At 40.7% G+C, this 20010-nt stretch overlaps 1 protein-coding gene across 4 annotated transcripts in view; it reads right to left on the reverse strand.

Moving 5' to 3' along the window:
* The window catches only part of dst (dystonin), a 145473-nt gene that overhangs the window by 49525 nt on the left and 75938 nt on the right, over nucleotides 1-20010 (reverse strand). For all 4 annotated transcript variants that reach the window (XM_080449297.1, XM_080449299.1, XM_080449298.1 and 1 more), the window contains 13 exons: nucleotides 19745-19833; nucleotides 18702-18810; nucleotides 8780-8932; nucleotides 8224-8457; nucleotides 7548-7832; nucleotides 6622-7158; nucleotides 6145-6321; nucleotides 4762-4885; nucleotides 2521-2729; nucleotides 1491-1808; nucleotides 1232-1398; nucleotides 889-1045; nucleotides 114-243 (listed from right to left, as the gene is read on the reverse strand). In XM_080449297.1, the coding sequence (XP_080305423.1) occupies nucleotides 114-243; nucleotides 889-1045; nucleotides 1232-1398; nucleotides 1491-1808; nucleotides 2521-2729; nucleotides 4762-4885; nucleotides 6145-6321; nucleotides 6622-7158; nucleotides 7548-7832; nucleotides 8224-8457; nucleotides 8780-8932; nucleotides 18702-18810; nucleotides 19745-19833 (2689 nt within the window). The remainder of the gene's footprint in view (nucleotides 1-113; nucleotides 244-888; nucleotides 1046-1231; nucleotides 1399-1490; nucleotides 1809-2520; nucleotides 2730-4761; nucleotides 4886-6144; nucleotides 6322-6621; nucleotides 7159-7547; nucleotides 7833-8223; nucleotides 8458-8779; nucleotides 8933-18701; nucleotides 18811-19744; nucleotides 19834-20010) is intronic.

Genomic DNA, 20010 nt, shown 5'->3' on the forward strand with positions numbered 1-20010 from the left:
CAAATTCCTCCAAATGTCACTAGCACCCATATACTCTACACACGGTGGCACCACTCCTTCCCCATTCCATCCCATTGAGAATAGAAGTACACTAAGTGTGTTTTTAAATGTACCTGACTTGTGTGACGACTTTGTCTTCTTGGCAGGCGAGGTGAGAACACTCATGAGGCTGCTGAGAGCGGACCCTTTAGAACTGAGGTCCTGGACAGCAGGTCCTTTGGACGTCCATTCCTCCAACAAGCCCTGTGCAAAGAGTAATAAAAAAAAAAAAAAATACATATAGTAGATATAAAGAGGACCATGCTGTTATTTCTATCACTTATGAATGTGAACTATGGTAACTATGTTAGTTAATTTAAGGCATTTACAGGCATACTGTAATATTTTTTTGAACTACTGTAAGTTCTCCATTTTGCTTTCAATTGCAAACATAACTTTTTTATTTAGTAATATTATAATAAGCCTATATATAAAATGATGTATATTATATTGGGCTTTGATGTTGACCTATTCATTTATGGTACATTATCTGGATTCCTTTTATCTTTTATGTGACATCTCAGTTTATCTAATCAAAGTAGTTTCTCTTCCTGGAAGTCATATTAATTTAGTGTTTCACTCCCAGAAACCCTTTCCATTTGTCTCTCATTAGTTTGGCAGAGAAAGCAGCAGGGCTATGAGGGAGGACGGGGCAGTGATCTATCTAACACACTCACCTCCACCCTTTGCAAAACACAACCACCATTTCAAACTGTTGTGTCAGACGTTAAGTATATCACCAGTGGCTCGTGCCCCGACGCTGTGCTGACTTACAGGACAATTAGTCTAAACACATTGTTCTGGGACGTCTCCAGAACAATGTTTTGACTTGCTCTCATCATGACTCACCGTGACTTTCTGCAGGTCCTTGGACAGATTGTGCTCACTGCTGCTTGGCTGAACCGCAGGTACTTTCTCTGTGGTTTCCTCCAGCCATTTGGTGAGGACTCCGGCCGCAGACCTGAACTCTCCCAGCTGGTCCTGACAGGAGGACACCTCCTCTTCCCTTTGGTAGAAGGGGGGACGGGGGGGGGGATCATAAATGTATGCAAAGATCAAAGCAAAATCATACAAAATGTTGAACACTTAAATTTACTAAAAAGATAAAGTCATAGTTAAAAAAGTTAAATGTAACAGGCAATAACTATATTAATCTAAAGCTAAAATGGTAATGCAACAGAAGCTTACTTACTTCTCTCTCACAGTGTCCTTGAAGGCATTGAACGTTTTGGAGAGGTTATCTATCTTGGCCTGAATGTGGGTCTTGTTTCCATCAGGGCTCATGTTGGACAGCTCCTTGGACAACTGCTGCAGCATCTCCACATCGTTGGCATGTTCAGCCATCTCAGCTTTAGTATCCTATGATGACGTTATCAGAACAGTGATGAAGATCCAGCCAAGGGCAATAACGTACATTTTTGATAGTGAAGACAGACAATCAGCTGAAATACCTGCATGCGCTGAGAGACTTCGTTGAATGTTTTCCCCGGTCCATCTGTCTCATCTAATTCCTGTGAGCGCTTCAGGACAAACTGCTCGACCTTCTCTGTGGCTTTCTCAAACTGCTCCACCTTTCCTTTCAGCTGCTCCAGCTGGTTCACCTTGTCTTTATGTTTGGTGCAGGTGTCAGAGAACCGCTGGGACAACACTTCCATCTTGGACTGCAGCAGGGCGGCCGCAGACGGATCTGCAGTCTCCACAAACTTCTTTACCTTGGCTTTCATTGCAGATATGCTGCTCTGACGACTTGCAATGTCCTGATCCACTGCCTTCAAGAAAAGAAAAATAATAATTACGATCAATTATTGAGTAGTCCAACTGTAGCAGATTTTTGTTCAACTACAGTTTGCAGTAATTAGCGTCTTTTTACAACGTGGCTCCTCAAGGGCGAGTGATCTAGAAGAGGGTATTGCTGTCTGTTAGCGTGCCCGGAGCTAATCTTGGAAACTGCTGCTAATCAAGCAGTGTCAAATGTAATGTGCACACTGCCAGTATGTACTTTTTAAATATTTAATAAAACATTTGATATAATAACTAGAAAAGTGTGCTCCTCAGTGCACAGGTCTCCTCCGCCAGGCCGGGTTGCCTACCCAGGGCCCGCAAACTTTGGTTCATAGCCACTTAATAATAATGTGTACCGATTTTTGTGAGTTTCGGACAAAATCTATAGGAGGAGTAGCAAAAAGTGTGTTTTGAAGAAAACACAAATATCATGGGGTTCTGATAAAGCTGAAACCTTGAGGCATACATACATCAGAGCTAAGTCACAGACAACTGACGCCACAGGCTTGTCACATTAAGTCAGAGAACCACATGATGATTTTTTTTATCACCTTCCATTTTGATATAGAACAAAGAGGTTTATGCCTAAAGCTAAAACCAGCTACTTAATCTATTCACGTTAAGTTGCAGAACGTGCAGGTAACTTGTAATCTGATGGCATATTGTTAGACAGGACTTGAACTGGAGCAGAATACATACTGCTTCTTTGCTGAGGATGTCCCCTATGGCTGCAGAGTCCAGGGGGATTTGTCCTCTCTCTTTCACACTCTTCTCCACTCCCTCCATCCATCCCATCATTTCATCCAGGCCATCCTGAACACTCAGGGATCGGGTCAGGGTGATCTGCAGCTTCTCGTTCCGATCGCTCACAGACTTAGACAGGTTGTCGTACCGCTCCGCTATGTCGTCTATGGTGCACGGAAAACAATCAGATTATGTTCAAAGACCAACAGTTAATTATAGCTTAAAGGTAGGGTAAGTGATTTGCAATTATTCAAATAATTGCAAAATGGGTCTATGTTCTGATAGTGCTCGTTACTATAGAGTGTCCTGTCCATATAAGGAGTCTCCATGTTTCTCCAGCTCTTTATAAAACAGAAAATGCATTTTCGTTTCAGTTTCAGTTTCATTTCCAATTTTATCCAATCAGGATAGAGAACTCAATCCGGATATAGATTAAACAAGTGAAATTGGAAGTGATGACACTAAGAAATGAGCAGGCAAAATTAGAACTGGAACACTATAAAAATGAAGCTTAAAAATGGGTACTTTCTCCTGATTGGCTGAGATTTTGACACCTACCGGAAAATGTATTTTCTGTTTATTAAAGAGCTGGAGAGACGGGGAGACTCCTGTTACTGAACAAACACTCTATAGCAATGATTACTATCAGAATATAGTGCTTTAACCTTTTAACAAAATACTTTTTGTTTTAACCCAAAAATATCACTTACCCTACCTTTAAACACTATTTGGGCAAAACACAAAGATGAATGTTTCAAACAAGGGGAATAAATTACTTTGTAATGGCTGTTTTGTGAAGACTATAAATTTGAAAAGGATTAGTGAAAAGTACGTTCCGGTACACAGAAAGCTTTTTTGAGTGCCAGCCAAGAAGTCCATGATTAAGCCATCATAGTACATTACATAAACATTCCAACAGTCCTGTGGACAGCTGTAACCCTTTGTCAAAGCAATTCTCTTTAAAGTTTCTCTTTAAAGATGCAGTTTGTTACGATTCAGGAACGTTTTCATGGCCATTTTTTACTTAGCTTAAAGCAGCACTATGTCACTTTTTTTTTTATGAATAAAAAGAAATGTTTGGTAGAGTATGTTAATACAATACAGCTTATACAATTGGGGTGTATTTTTGTCTCCCTGCTGTTCTATTGAGACATTTAGATCGCGTCAAAGGTCATGTCTCACCTAGACACAGGATCTGACATGAATTTTGACCTGATGGTCAAGATTCAATTCATCCCCCGAGCAAGCAAGGCCGGCTCTATTAGGTCAATCGTAAAACATTTCAGCACTTGCACAGGAAACCGGGTTCAAATCCGGGGTAGAAGAGGAAAGTTACATAGTGCAGCTTTATCGACCTAGCTACTTTCAAGCTGCATAACTGTAATGAACACTTGGAAAATATATAATAGCTATTTTCGGCGTGCGACACGTCACACCGGCGTGCAAGCAAATATGAATCAGGCTTAATTGTTTCCTAGTTTACCAGTTAGACACCAGACATTGAGAGTTCTCTAGAGGTGCACAAGAGAGTCAAATTAGGATTTTAATCCTATTAATCCTTCCCAATTCATTTCAAAGCATTCAACAACCATTTTAATGCTAAAAAAAGATCCCTAGCTAATAAGCCTTAATACATTATAATTGCACTTTATAACAAAAATGTAAAATTAAAAACACAAATTAAATATTTTATTTATTATATTTATTTTTACTCAACGGGGAAAACACCTTTCACAAGTTGATGATGCCATTTGTCCATATGTGTGGTCCAGACCTATGGAATGGAATGCATGTGCTAACTAAAAAACAACTTAATACTTCCTAAGGTTAATATGAGCATCAAAACAATATTTAAAATATTAGCACATGCATTCCATACATTCCACAGGGCTGGACCACACATGGTTAATGACATCACCAACCTGCGACGGGCGTTTTCCCCGTTGAGTAAAAGATGAACAATTTATAAAATAAAATAAATATTTATGGTGTTTTAAAAAAAAAAATCAATTATAGTGTATTAAGGCATATAGACTTATTAGCCAGGGATCCTTTTAAAATATTAAAGTCAGATTTATTATATCCCTAAAGCATTGTTTTAGTGTCCGTAACTGCCAGTAACTTCAGCAGTGCATTGTCAATGTCACTTCACTGCATCAGGGCAGCTACTGTACTGTACTCCCACCAGTCACTCACCTACTGTTTCCTGGATCTCATCCTGATTGCTCAGCAGGTCTCCTTCGGATCCAATCAGAGATTCGGCCGTCTTGCGTAGCGTGTCCACAGCAGACTGATGTCCAGTCGTCTGACCTTGCAGGGCCTGGGGAGGATCGTTTAAAGTAAGGACAGATCAGAGAATTAATTATGTTCCTCACTTGAGAGAGGTCATGATATTGACGCTGTCGGGTGGAAACTTTGTATGTTAAAAAAAAACGTTACTCTTTAGGAAATTTAAAAAAAAGAACCTGTGTTCCAATGGATCCAATGTAGTTATTATTTTAGTTAATACTTTTCATGGGTTAAATATGTATAAAACCTACAGCAAACATTCAAACGGCCATCCCTATTGGGGTTATGTCTATGCAAATAGATGTAGTCTTATATGTTATAATGTAATCTGTGAGGTACATTGAACAAAGTGAAAAATATAGTAAATCAACAGACACATTATTCAGCAGATACTGGTCTCAACTAAAACCCTTCTATCTTATCTATCTTATTGAACTTTTAATGTACAGTATGCTAGTTAATGACCTCTTTCCATTAAGGAACAGATTCCAAATAAGCCTGCTGGCTTCTTCCTGTTCTTGCACAAAAACTTGTTTTCTTTTGGTATTGTTTCTATTTTATATTACGATGTGCTAATAAACTAAACTAAACTATCTGGAATATTTTAACTTCCATAGAAAGCTTGGCATCTCTCTGAGATGATTTGTAACCAGAGTCATCCTCTCTGGCGTCTCTTTATCTCCACATATCTATGTTGTAAGTCACTGCTTCTCCACAACACATGTTGGGGAACAGCATTGCGTTGAGTTATTTTTGGGGAGTGACACCATCATGCGACTAAGCATAAATTAGTTTTTAAACTCTTTCTCTCCGTCTCCAAACTTGCAATCACATGCCAGCTGAAATCAAAATCAGGCAGACATTTCTTTCGGGAAAAGGGGGCTTTTAAAAAAAATTAACAAGCCCTTTTTGCCAGTGTACTAAACATAAGTGACAAGTAACCAGAGCTAGGCTGTTCGTGAGTTGCTTGGAGTTTGAACAAAGAGCTATAAATAGTTTTTTAGAGTGAGTGGAAACACTGTATATGGTAAGGCAGGTCTGTTTTGTTATGACTTTAAACCCCAAATGAGTATGAATAACTCACACCCTGTAACATTAGTAAAAAAAAGATATATTGTGTTGATGAAAATGTTGCTGAATTGATTTAGACAGTTTAACATTTGACCCAGTGTAACGGGCGTCGGGCCCCTAGGCAAAGTAAATTAGATGTAAAGCTGACCAATACTTTTAGCTAACCAATACGTTTAGCTGAATACTACAACTTTGGTTCTGTGGTGCTACAGTACACGCCTTGGTTTCCTCCAACTGTTTCTGTAGTGTTTGTGGGTCGGCAGCGATGGCTTCTGACTGCTGCCTCCTCGCCTCCTCCTCAGAGCTGTTGAGCCACTTCAGAAGACCAGCAGATGAATCGTCGTATTTCTTGTACTTGTCAACCACATCTTTGAGGTTGCTTCCAAGCTGGTTGCACTGAAACACATTAATTTGAATGACACATGGCTCGGAATGACACATAACCCCAAAACTCAGAATTCAACAAACAGGTTCAGGTTGTTTAAAGTACAAATATATATAAATAAATAAATAAATAAATCTTATTTTTGAAGACTGTGGAGGTCTCTGAAATTGATATTTTCCACATTACTCATAAATAACATTAAAAGAGATTTCCAAAGTTCTCTGTTACCATTCAAAGATAAATACTGCCCCCATGTGGCAATATTAATGTACTTGACTGATGTCATACAGTCTAGATTCTAGAATCCATACCTGAGAATGCAGAGATTTGTAGCGTCCAGCTGCAGAGTCCAGTTGATCTTTGACAGCAGCACAGGCTCCAGAAGTGTCTATCTGCAGCTGACCATGGTCAGCACCTCCGCAGGCTTTAGCCACATCTAGAACCTTCTGCCCCGATATGGTGATGAAGCGAAGGTCCCCTTTGTGAGCGATCACATCCTCGGCGAAACTTCTTTGCCGCTCCAGTTTCTCACTGAGAATATTGAGGCAGGCTGCTGGTGCCCCCATCTGCTTCATCTCTGCTTCAGCCTGGTCCAGCCACACTTCAAACTCCTCACAGTCACCCTGGAACTTCTTCTGCTCCTCCTGGACGCACTGCACCTGCTTCATCTGCTGCTCGGCCTGAGTCAGAGAGGCCTCGTAGCGGCCCCGGAGCTCCTGGACGTCCCTCTGCAGTTTGTCCTTCTCTTCTGGGGACAGCACCTGGGCCTGTTTGTCCAGCAGAGCCTGGGCCGACTGGGTGGCCATGATAAGATCCTGCTGCTGGGACAGAATCTCCTGATGACGAGCCTGCAGGAATAACAACAAGGCTTTCTGGTCACATAAAAACTATAAAAGCACAACCATAATAGGGAACTACTGTAATGCTTAATATAATATAACAAAGCTTTAAAGTAGGACTCAAAATGCAAAGGAAATTGAGAGAAAACATGAGCAAGTAAAATGCATCAATTGCTAAATCCGGTGGCTTTCTTCGTTCCATATTTGGTTTTGATACAGGAAAACAGTTGCAGATGTTTTGTTTGTAGTATGCAGCACCGAAGAACAGCAATACACATCTTAGTATACAGTAAATGTAGGCTCTTGGACAATTGGATAAACATTCATGACAATCAATAATTACAAATTAAACTATTCTGAGACAGCCCTGTGAGAAATGTTTATACTGTATTATGTACCTTGACCATGTCATACTGATTGTCAAGGTCCAGAGATGAGGTGTTGTTCCCACTCGTTTCCCTGGCAGAGTCATTTTCAACGGTTTGGGGAGTGTTTCCATTGGTATTGTCGTCCTCTCTTATCAGACCCTCGGCTGACGTTTCCGAAGGAAGGTTCCCATTGTGTTTGCTCATTTGGCTGCTTTTCTCAAGGTCTTTTTCTTGTTGATTCCCAATGTTGGATATCCAGCCTAGGAGACCTTCAATTTTGTTCTTACTTTCTTCAAGCTGTTCAACAGCTGCAGCCTAAATAGAAAGCAACAATTCCAAACCACAGCTTAATGTCTTATACAGATGCTATTGTATTTAACTTTATGTACAATACTAATCTTGTTATTAATAGCTACATATATACTAAATGTACACTACTGTTGATATGTGCCATTTATATTGATATTTTGAATGTTTTATTTCATTCGGACAGTTTTTTTAAAATCTTATTGAGCTAATAATAATTATTATTATTATTCATATTATTATTATTACTTATTTTGTATCCACAAGCTCTAAATTCTGGGTTTCATTGCCTGCAGTGTTGCAGCAGCTATATTGTGAGCATATGTTTGTTGATTTATTTACTGTTGTAACTAAAGAAACAAAACATTATTCACTCATGGAGTAATGTAGGCCCACTAACCTTCTCACTTTCCTGTTTGATAGCTGTGGTAACAACCTTCTCCAGGTCTTTTCTGGACTCCTCGGCTCGTTGGTTGATGAGCTTGGCTTTGCTCTTGGCCTCCTCCAGCTTGCTCTCTATGACAGCAGTCTGTTCTGGCATCAGTTTGCTCCGGTTCTCATCCAGAAACTTTGCAGTGCCGGTGATGACCTCGTTCAAAGCACTGGCATTTGTCAGCACGTCTTTCTGCAGGGCCTTGAGAATGGACAGACATGAAGTCTGATAAACCACTTAAACCCTCTACTTAATTGACCGGAGTCCCCCAGGGCTCTCCACTAGGTCACCTCTTGTTTTCGCTACACACGAGAAAATAGCCAACAAGCTCACAACGTGTCGCAGCACGACGCGTTGTGAGCTTATAGATTGGCTATTTTCGCCACCGTGTGCACCAGAATAGGGACACTAAGGTTCAAGGGGTTAATGTTACAGTCATGGAATAAATCACTTAGATGTGTATTCACTGAAAAAGTACATTTTTACATCGAGTATCAAAGCAAATCTTAGTGTACAAATTTACCTGGTGCTCTTGCTGATATTGCTGCAGGTCTAAAACAGTATCTGTATTGTCAGCCTGCTGCTGATGACCAAGGAGACGGTTCTCTGTCAGGGTGAGATTATCACAGAGCTCTCCCAGCTTGTCTGAAAACTCCTTGTGTTTCTCCACCACACACTGTGCAAAGAAAATAGCAATTAATGTCATGCAAAAACTCTAAAACCAGACATTAACATAAACATTCACAAGCATACAGTTGAAACAAAACGGCCATCATAGAACAGAATTCACATACGTTGTGCCATGTTACTCATTGTGATTGTACAGCTAAATCGGAGGGTTAATTCATCGTAATTGTGCAATTGAGTACTATATATCGATCGCATGAATGGACATGAACACAACCAACAACAACATGGAGGTGGCATTTTCTCATGTTCATAGGAGTGACGTGAATTCTGTTCTGAAATGGATTTGCCTTTAAACACCTAACACAGTGGATTTAGTATGCTGTAAACATGCCAGCCATTCACCACACAGGGTTCATGGTAGGGTCCTAACAAAGGTTCATTGGACATGTGTTAGTGTCTATGTCGTGGGGGAAAGCATTCCAACACTGCAGGTGCATTCTGTCCGCTGTTAATTGCTGATTGATGTCTTGAGACCTGTAGAACACAACCAGTACATACTGTAGGTTAGTCTGTAGCTGTGATCAAGGACATTTGGCAAGCAATTCTCACATTTTTCATAAACATTTACAGATACCAATTTAACATCTAAAATATGATTGCTCAGAACAGAAGTAGCTCAAACCAGAACATGTTCAAATTACAGAAAATGGGTAAAACACATGCAGAGTTTCCTATACAAAATCCACAACCGGATGTTAACATGTCTTTCTAAAATCTGAGGTTGTGATAAATTAGTATACAAATTGACTAAAATAATGCAAGTCAAAGACGTACAGTACTGTAAATGAGTGGTCACATTATCAAAACATTTACTGAAATCACCCATTTACATCTGCCATGCAACATAATGGCTTCTACAATCTACCATGCATTATGAGCACAGATTCATCACTCCAAAATTGTATTTTAAGTTTCTTTCTTTAATCAAAGAACCTCAAGGTCTTATCAGACCATCATCCACATGCAGACCTGCTGCTGGCTCTCTCTCTCCCTGATCTCCAGCAGTCGTTCCAGGTTGTCTCGCTCCACAGCCAGCCTCTCTGACTGCTGTCTGAACGCCAGCTGGATGGTGCTCAGTGACTTGAGGAGGTGTCTGCTCTGAACTGGGCTCAAGAACTGGGTGTGCTCAGATATGAAGTTCTGGATTTCAAACGCTATGTCCTCTAACTGAGGCCGAGCTGCCTTCAGTAGACTGGTCTCCATGTCCTGGAACAAAAGAGTCAGCCAGCCCATCAAGTACATCAAGTAGATCACTGTCTCGGAAAGTGGTCAAATGTTTTGACCACACTTTTATAGGTTCAGTTGGTTGGGATTTTGTTGCTGTCGGGAAGATGTTTTTTTTATTTTTCATTTGTAAATGAATGCTCTACTTCGTAGTGGCAAATGTATTAGTGAAAATAGCGAAAATAGCAGATCTACAAGATCACATGTCGTGAGGCGATGTGTTATGAGCTTGCGATGGGCTATTTTCACAAGATTTTTCAAGTTAAAGTGGTTAATTCTGTCTATTGGTTTTTATAAATATTGGTTTTATAATAATGAAAAGTATTTACAAGCGCTTGTGACTAAATAATAACTACATTGGATCCAGTAGAACACAGGTTATTTTTTCCATCCCGACAGTGACGATTTGCAAAGTGGATTAAGACAAGATACCTTGTTCTGCTGAAGGACATGCTTCAATGTGTCCACATCATATGTGTTCATCAGGTCCAGCTCATGTGTCTCAGAGTTGTTATGGATGTAAGCAGCCAGTTTATCAAGGTCATTCACAAATGTCTGGTAAGCAGCCACCAGCTGTACCTGGAATCCCACAGAAAACAGTTGAACATTCGGCAGCAGACACACCAACAAGGCCACAACTATGTCAATGGACAATAAACGCTGCTGACCTGTCCTGTTTCAAACGCTTGCATCAAAGCCTGTGTCCTTTTTCTAGACATTTGGCAAATGTGAGTAAAAGCTGGCCCCAGCTCTAGAAATGCAGAGGCCAAATCCTGATGTATTTGCGTGGGAACAAACTCATTAACGTAGTTTAAGAGCTGTTCAGCTTTCTCCAGATCTGTTGTTAAAACACTAGCGAGTCTAGACAGGTGAGACTCCAGTGCCTGGGAAAGAGAGTGCAGGAGATACATTTTAAAACACAAATGTAAAAAATACCAGTGCATATACATTATGTAAATGTTAATGGTATACCAATAGACCGCCGAAGTCTGACGTCATTTACACATCCTTTGTTTGTCTACCTGGTTCGCAGTTTTCCACCCCCGTTCTGAATCCCATAGACGTATTTAATATCGCGTCAAATAAGAACTGTGTTCCAAAAATAAACAAATGACCCCGGCGGGTTGACTCTTATGGATATGAAGCATCAACTGACGGTGAGAAAACGCTAATGTTACTTCCGCCGAATTAGTTACATTTTCGCCAGAAACAGACTGTATCAAATATAAGTGACTGACTATCATAAACGATACAGAACCTCCTCCCTGACAATAACGCCGACACGCGGTGTTTATTTTTGGACCACAATTCTTATATGAGACGATTCTAAGATGACCCAATGTTATTCTCCATAGAGAAATTACTTCCGCAAACCTGGGGATGAACAAGTGACATCAGGACTTCGGTGCTCTATGCTAAGGTGGTAATATTTACAGTACATTTCTGTAGAGTTCCATAATTCCTCTAACCTGGGATTCCTCCATCTGCTTCTGTAACACGTCCATGTTGTTGCTCGAGAGAACCTTGGTTAAAAGGTCACTTCTGACATCATCTAAAACATCCACATGATCCTGTAGTCTCCCAACACACTCTAAATACTCCTGGATGGAGTATGGCTGTAGAAAACAGAAATTATTACAGTGGGATGGATGTTATTTAGGCAGTGTTGGAAATAAGGGAGCTGGGGTGAAAAATTAAATAAGGTAAAATACCATATCATTGAAATCGTCTCCAGCATGGCAGACATCTGAACTGGTCTGAGCAGGCAGCTTCTGACTGATTGAAGTGGTTTGAGCAGACAGCTCCTGACTGCTTTTGACGTCAGATTCATCTTCTGCTGACCCCTCCATTGTCTCCTCCTCTGAGCTCTCTTCCTTGATGCTCTCCAGGGTACGGTGTCTGTCTCCAAGACCACCCTGCCCAAGAACGCTGCTCAGGGTCTCCATCACACCCTGGAGCAGTGAAGGGTCTTGACTTGATGAAACGCTCCGAAGAACTTGCAGCAGCTGGGACTGAATGCTTCCAATGTCACACTGCTGTGGGTCTTCATGGATATTCACTTCCTTGTTCGTCCGATTGTGGTTTCCTGTTTCTTTTTGGTCTGAAATAAGGGTAGAGAGAGGAACTGGCCTACTGATATCCACGGGTCCATGGGCTGTGTCTCTCTTGTCAAAACCATCTCTCTCTGAGGACAGTGGAATATTTGGTATAGTTACAACAGCTTCGACATGTTGAGTTTCCATCGATTGCATTTTATCAACATTAGCCTCCTCTTTGCAAATCTTCTGCTGCTGTTCTAGGCCAGACCTTGCAGCATTACAAATCATTGATGGAGATGAAGAGTCAGAGTCGGAGTCAGATGTAATGGGAAATTCTGATTGAACTTGAGTCACTTCCTGGGGTTCCTCAATTAAAGCACACATATCTAATCCATTTCCTCTCAGAATATCTGATCTCAAGCCTGTTTCCGCTATGTTAGCTGGATACCCCGAGTTCATGTCTCTTGTTGAGGCTGAGTCTCTACTAACAACAACTGCATCATGTTTGCTATTACTTGCCTCTATTGGTTGCATGTCTGTGAAGACAGGAGTCTGGTCGTGACCACTGCCAACTGAGAAAATGTCCACACGTTGCACCTCTGGGGAAAGCTTACTGCCAACTGCATGGCTTGAATCAACCTCATGTGCAGCATCATCATTTGAATCTGACAGACTGTTATTAATCACTACTAGCTCAGTAACACCAATGGGATCAGGATTTAAATGTTCTGCATCTTTGATATCATAGCTGCCATGGTTGATTGTGTCTGTTTGCATATTGGCTGCACTGGAAATAGTTGGTGTTTGAGAGCACTGATTCAACTGCAGACTGTTTGATCTCTCAACATTTTGAGAGGATGTGGGTTCAGTTTCAAAACTGAAATCCCCTGCTGGTTGAAATGCTGTTCGATGAGGTAATGTCATTTCACTGCTAGATTCTGTGATCCTTTCCACAACGTCACTAGTAGATTCAGATGCTGAGATGACGCCATTTTCAAACAAATTCCTTGGTGATGAGTAATCTATTCTCTGAGCTGGCTCATTGACTAAAGAGGACACAGCAGCAATTAGCACATTCTCTACTCTACTACTTTCTTCAGACATAACATCACTGTATGATGAGGACACGCCTGAGTCACTATGAACCGGACTAACCGTCTGATTCCCCATTAGGCTGTGATATCCCGCTCTGAATAAAACCTCATCTAGTGGTAAGTTGCGGTCAGACTGGTCCTCAGAGATGGGGCATTCAGTCTGGCTCTCTATCCGATAGGCTCCTTCAGTCACATCTGACAAGGTTGGATGAAAAGCATTTTGGACGACATTTCTAGATCCACGGATGACATCTGACAGCTGACTATTGGTTAACACCTGGGTGTCACTATCTTCCCTTGGTACAGGTGTTCTGTCATCTTGACAGGTAGTAAATTCTTGTGAAACCTTATTGAGTGAGATAGGTGAGGTCATTTGTGCTTGGGAAAGGCTATGACTAATGCATGAGGGAAGCAACGTATGGAGAGAATGACTAATTTCTTTTACATTTCCTTCTGGCCTAAAAACTTCAATTCCAGTCTTATGCTCCATCATTCTCTCATCACTGTGGACATCAGCGAGATCAAGCACTACTACAGCAACCTTGTCAGACTGCCACTGTAGTACACTCTCCGCCTCATTTCTCTTAATCAATCCCAGGCTATGGTCATCAGAGATGCAAGGGGTGTTCTTGCCCTCAGGGTAAATGAGGTCTCCGCAAATACGCTCTGAGTGAATTATCCTATGAGCCAATTCATCGCTAACTAATCCAGACTGCAAAGCCTCACTGACGCTAATGTTACAACCAGACGTTGAGTCATACACAACGCTTAGCAGGTTCTGCTGCTCCATGACATGCAGGGCAACATAAGGGGATATAGATCCATTTGATACACTTTGTCTGAGGATAGACATTGTGCCCTCTTCCCCTATTACATCTCTGTTTCTATTCAGCTGTAATGCAAGCAGCTCTAACACGGTTTTTCCATCAACGAGGCCCTTTTCGAGAGCCGCCTCCAGGTCATAGCGTTTCCCTGACGTGACATCCAAAATGCCTCCTTCCTCCACCTGCTCTTTTAAAAGATGAATGGCGTAGCCTCGCTCATCTTCACCCTCCCACACCCCCTCAGACATGAAAGGTATCGTGGTCCTGTCATCGGCCCCCCTTGAGTCAGTGGACAATGAATCAGGACTTAAGCGTGTTGGTGATTGACACTTCATCGCCAGTGTCGGACTTTTGGAGTCATGTGCTTTGGGGGGTAAATCAATGTTTATGTCACTGGCTACACTTATAGTGGAACACTCTGAGGTTGGTAGAACAGTATTTAGACCTGTTACTCCAGCATCGATATCCAGCATAATTATTTCAATTTTTTTAAAGTATGCAGTGTTTGTGCTGCTTGTGCTATCTTGAGAGAATTGTTTCACTGTATAATCGGGCTTCATTACAGAGTCAACAACAATAGACTCTGTACTTGTTGAATCAGGTTGTATGATGTTTGTAAAAGAGTCAACAGTCATTGCTGATTTCACAATGGCCACTTCAATATCAAAGCCTTTTCCAGCAATTAAATATTGTTCATTAGTAGAGTTTGTGCTATTTTGAAACAAAGAGTTGACGGTAGAATCAGGATGTATGATACTGAAAGTTGAGTCAACATCAACCAAATCAAGGTTCAACACCCTGATTTTGGCATCTGTTTTTTCATCAGAGGACGCCCCATTCTCTGTATTATCATTATGTGTGTTGTTACCGACAGAATCAACGTCTACCAAATATTCCTCGACAGGATCTATCATTTTCAATATTGACGCTTCCTGATGAGTGTCTTCAACATCAAAGTTGTCTCCAGTAATCACATTCTGTTCAAGATCAGCAGAGTATGTGCTGCTTGTGATATCATAGTCTGTAGAATCAGGCTGTATGGTGTCCCAAACAGAGCCAAGAACCATTGACGATGTCTCAATGGAGTCTACCATTTTAAACATAGAAGATTCCTCAGCGGAATTGTAAAAACGTATGCCATCTCCAGCACTTACATAATTCTCAAAACCAGTAGAGATTGTGCTCCTTGTGCTATTTTGAAACAAAGAGTTGGCTGTAGAATCAGGATGTATGATACTGCAAGTTGAGTCAACATCTACCAAATCAAGGTTCAACACCCTGATATTGGCATCAGGTTTTTCATCAGAGGACACCCCATTCTCTGTATTATCATTATGTGTGTTGTTACCGACAGAATCAACACCTACCAAATATTCCTCAACAGGATCTATCATTTTCGATATTGACGCTTCCTGATGGGTGTCTTTAACATCAAAGTTGTCTCCAGTAATCACGTTCTGTTCAAGATCAGCAGAGTTTGTGCTGCTTGTGATATCGTAGCCTGTAGATTCAGGCTGTATGGTGTTCCAAACAGAGCCAACAACCATTGACGATGTCTCAATGGAGTCTATCATCTTAAACATAGAAGATTCCTCAGTGGAATTGTCAAAATGTATGCCATCTCCAGCAACTACATCATTCTCAAAACCAGTAGAGATTGTGCAACTTGTGCTACTTTGAACCAAAGAGTTGGCTGTAGAATCAGAATGTATGATACTACAAGTTGAGTCAACATCTACCAAAGACTCTTCGGTATAATCAATGTTCAACACCCCAATATTGGCATCAGGTTTTCCATCAGAGGACACCACATTCTCTGTATTATCATTATGTGTGTTGTTACCAACAGAATCAACACCTACCGAATATTCCTCAACAGGATCTATAATTTTCGATATTGACGATTCACGATGGGTATCTTCAACATCAAAGTTGTCTCCAGTAATCACATTCTGTTCAAGATCAGCAGAGTTTGTGCTGCTTGTGATATCATAGCCTGTAGAATCAGGCTGTATGGTGTTCCAAACAGAGCCAACAACCATTGACGATGTCTCGATGGAGTCTACCATTTTAAACATAGAAGATTCCTCAGCGGAATTGTCAAAATGTATGCCATCTCCAGCAATTACATAATTCTCAAAACCAGTAGAGATTGTGCTACTTGTACTATTTTGAACCAAAGAGTTGGCTGTAGAATCAGGCTGTATGATGCTCCAAACTGAGTTGACATCTACTAAAGACTCGGTGTAATCGAGGTTCAACACTCTGATATTGGTACAGAGTTTTTCATCAGAGGAAGCCTCATTCTCCAAGGGAGACAAATCATGAGAGGGGAGGGATTGCTTATTTTTTAATAATTCATCAGTTTCTTCTTTTATGTGCAACGTAACAAGATTGTCTTCATTACTTTCAAAGTGAACTTCAAACTCCAGCTGTTTTGAAATACTAACATCTGACATGACTAAAGCAGCATTTTGCTCTCTGTTTTCCATAGTGTCTGTATCTTCAATGAAAAGTTGTATCATTTTAGACACATGATTATCAAGTATCAACAGTCTTTGTCCTGTCTTTGGATCTATGTAACTATTGAGCATGAGGTAGGAGATGAATAACTGTCTCTCTTCAGTGGGTGACGGGCTGCGCATATCCCTTACCTCTGGACTATCTGTGGTGTGATTACATCCAGAAATGTTAAGTTCTCTAAACATAAGCCAAGAGGAAAATTTTGAATTAAGCTGATCCACATCAGGAAACACATCAGGGAATTCTATCGTTTTCAATATCTCTACGGTATGACTGTCAATCAAACCCTTCTGAATAGCAGACGTGAAATCAACTACCTCTGAGTTGTCAGGTAGATAAAATGCTGCTATCTTCTGTCGATTACTGAACAGTTTGCTGGCAAATTGCTCGGTGATGACTTCATGCTGCACTGAGGTGGATTCATGTAGGATTTCCCCAGAGTCAGGCAACAAAAGACCAATGAACTCCCTCTGTTTTCCAAGCACTATGAGCGTACTGCTACAGCTCAGCAAATCACACTGGACAGCTCCATCCACCATTAGCTTTTCGCCAGCCTGAAGGTTCACAAGGCTGCCAATTTGGTTTGGTTTACTCAGAACTGCACTTCCAGTTTTCTCATCTACGCAGACTTCTGACAGGCTAAATGTACTCTCTGAGTTAATTAACTCCCTCTGGGTCTCCTGGCTTTCAAGAACCTTTATGTAGACAGAACCAGGGATCAGGCCAAGCTGAAATGCTCTCTCCAAGGTCAGTTCATCCACTGTATAGGACATTTTCAATTCATCACTGACCTGTTGGATGTCTATCACCTTAATGATCATATGTTCAGAGGTGGCCACTTCCCTAGCTGCTGCCAGAAGTGAGAAAGGCACAGAAGAGAAATGTGGACTTGGAATGCACTTCAATGTTGAATTATGGATAACATCTTGGTTGAGAGCATCATCCGAGCCCAGAGGGACCCGCTGCTCGGACTGAGAGAGGCAAGAGGTTATAGTCTGGGTCTCATGTAGAACGTCTCCAGGCATCTCATCAATTAGGCTGCATTGGACAGAAGACAAGGCTCCATGTCCAAGCTCATCACTGCTTTCAAAACCCTAAGGAAAATCATAATTTGATGCGTGGTTAAAATGACTGCAAAAGAAAAAAACATACATAAATAAATGCCAGTTTAATTCAATAATTGTTTTAACTGTGAATACAAAATGTGAAATTCAAATTCAACAATATTTAAAAGCAAGGCAAAACTTGTACTCACCATCAGACAAGCATGTGTATGTTAACAAGGTTTTAACAGCAAGGTACATTAAAAGCTGACATGCATCTGTGAACAAAATGTACAGCTTCTTGCAAAAAAAGACGGCAAGTTAGACACATCACACAAAGAATGTTCATACGACCTAACTGTATGTACAGTAGGTGCAGTATACCGGCTGAGTGAACAGCAAGAGGTGTGTTTCGGTGATGATGACATAGACAAGCATGTTTACAGCATACACAGGCTCTTTTCAGTTGTATTGGTCGAAAAGCCATTGTTTTTCTGTAGTTCAAAAATCCCCTGTGCTTCAGTGTTATAAATACATTGACTGGAGTGACACACAAGAAAACTGTTCACACTGTAGAGTGTAGGTTAGTCATGCAACTGATTATGTTCATCTTTCCTGCTATATTTCCTACTTTAACCCATTAAGACCGGGAACGCATCTGTGTAATTTTTTTATTTCTTTGGCTATTTTTTGAGAAATCGTGTTTTTTTTGTGCAAATCTTTGAATATATATGTTTTTTTTTTAAGGAACATTTTTAACTAAAATCTTTGCTTCTGGGGCTGCCTGGAACTAAATATTTTGAGATGGGGGTCCGTGGACAAATATATATCATTTTGGGGGTCCTTGACATGAAAAAGATTGAGAACCACTGATTATAGCAACATAAGTTATTTTCAAAACAAACTGTTGGGATCTAGAAGACATTTGTAGAATCGGCTTCAGGTCTTAATGGGATAAGTGACAAACACAATCCACTCTGTGTTGTAGAGCCCAGCCCAGTGTCCAACCTGCTCTGCGGACGGCATCTGATCTGCACAATGCTGGGAGAGATCACTGTAGGCCTGATTCAGTGCATTCAGTTGCTCCTGGGCTTTCTGCTGCTCTTCTTCCGTCATCCTGCAATAAATGAGATAAAGTCTTCTAAGCGGCAACTTCGATCGATTTCTAATCCATATCCAAATGTTCTATATTGTGAGGATGTGTTTTCCAATGTGTTTTCTCTCAACATTATCTCATATTTGTTGTAGGACTAATATTCTATTAGCAGCCATAAACCTGAACAGTGAGAACTAATAGCGGCCGGGCAAGGCCGATGGTTGAAATGGTGGAAAGTGGAATTTTCCCTGTAAACATGGATTGTATCGTCAATATTGTTTTATTGACCGAAGCTGATAACTGTCTACTAGGGGGAAAGAATGATGGAACAGCAGCTGTCTGCATTCCTCTGGCAGTGTCTGCAGTCTCATTGAAATACATGAAAACAACTGACGCACGCAGTATCATTTTTCAAAACTATTAATTATTAAAACAGCTGCTGGCTTCACAACTGCTTTTATAGAGTAATGTATGATGGAAGGAGTATGACTATTCCAACGGTGAGAGCTATTTATAGGAATTAAGCCTGATTCATACTTAGGAAAGTAGCCATCATGCGACGGAGCATAAATTAGGCATTACAGTGTGTAAAATAATTTAGTGCATTTGGTAGTGTGATACACTACTCTCTACACTGTTTGTTTTCTTTGCATGGTACTGTATATGTGGAGATTGCTAATCCAGTCCAAAATCGTCCACAAGAAACAGTCTTAGATTAGAATAGAATAGTGTAGTGTTACAGGGGTGCCTGCTGATTACCAATGGAATTTGGTTTATTTTTTTTTGATAAATTAACAAAATAAGCTCTGTGGCAAACAAAGGCTTACAGCCTTGACATGTTGTGTTCAACTAAATAATCTACACAAATCAGAGACTATGATAACCATCAACAAATGAACTGAAACGGCCAGCAACAGTGTGATAATGTCCCTTTAAAAATGATGACTTGACTCACTTGTCACTGTGTTTAGTCAGCATCATCTGTGTGGCCCTCAGTGCTTCTGCAATTTGTTCCTTCTTAGTGACCACCTCCTCCATTGAAACCTAGAATATCAATATCAAAGTAAAGTTAATGTTGAAATACAGACAGACATCTTACATCCTCAGTACGTTTGTAATATCAAACTCACAACCGTGTCTGTATGTGATTAATAACCTGAACGATATAAGGATAATTCCTTTTAACAGGACGTTCATGAAAGTCCTTGCGGGCTTGTTTCC

Source organism: Gymnoscopelus braueri (assembly GCF_963280865.1).
Source record: "Gymnoscopelus braueri genome assembly, chromosome: 14".
Taxonomy (NCBI): Eukaryota; Metazoa; Chordata; class Actinopteri; order Myctophiformes; family Myctophidae; genus Gymnoscopelus; species Gymnoscopelus braueri.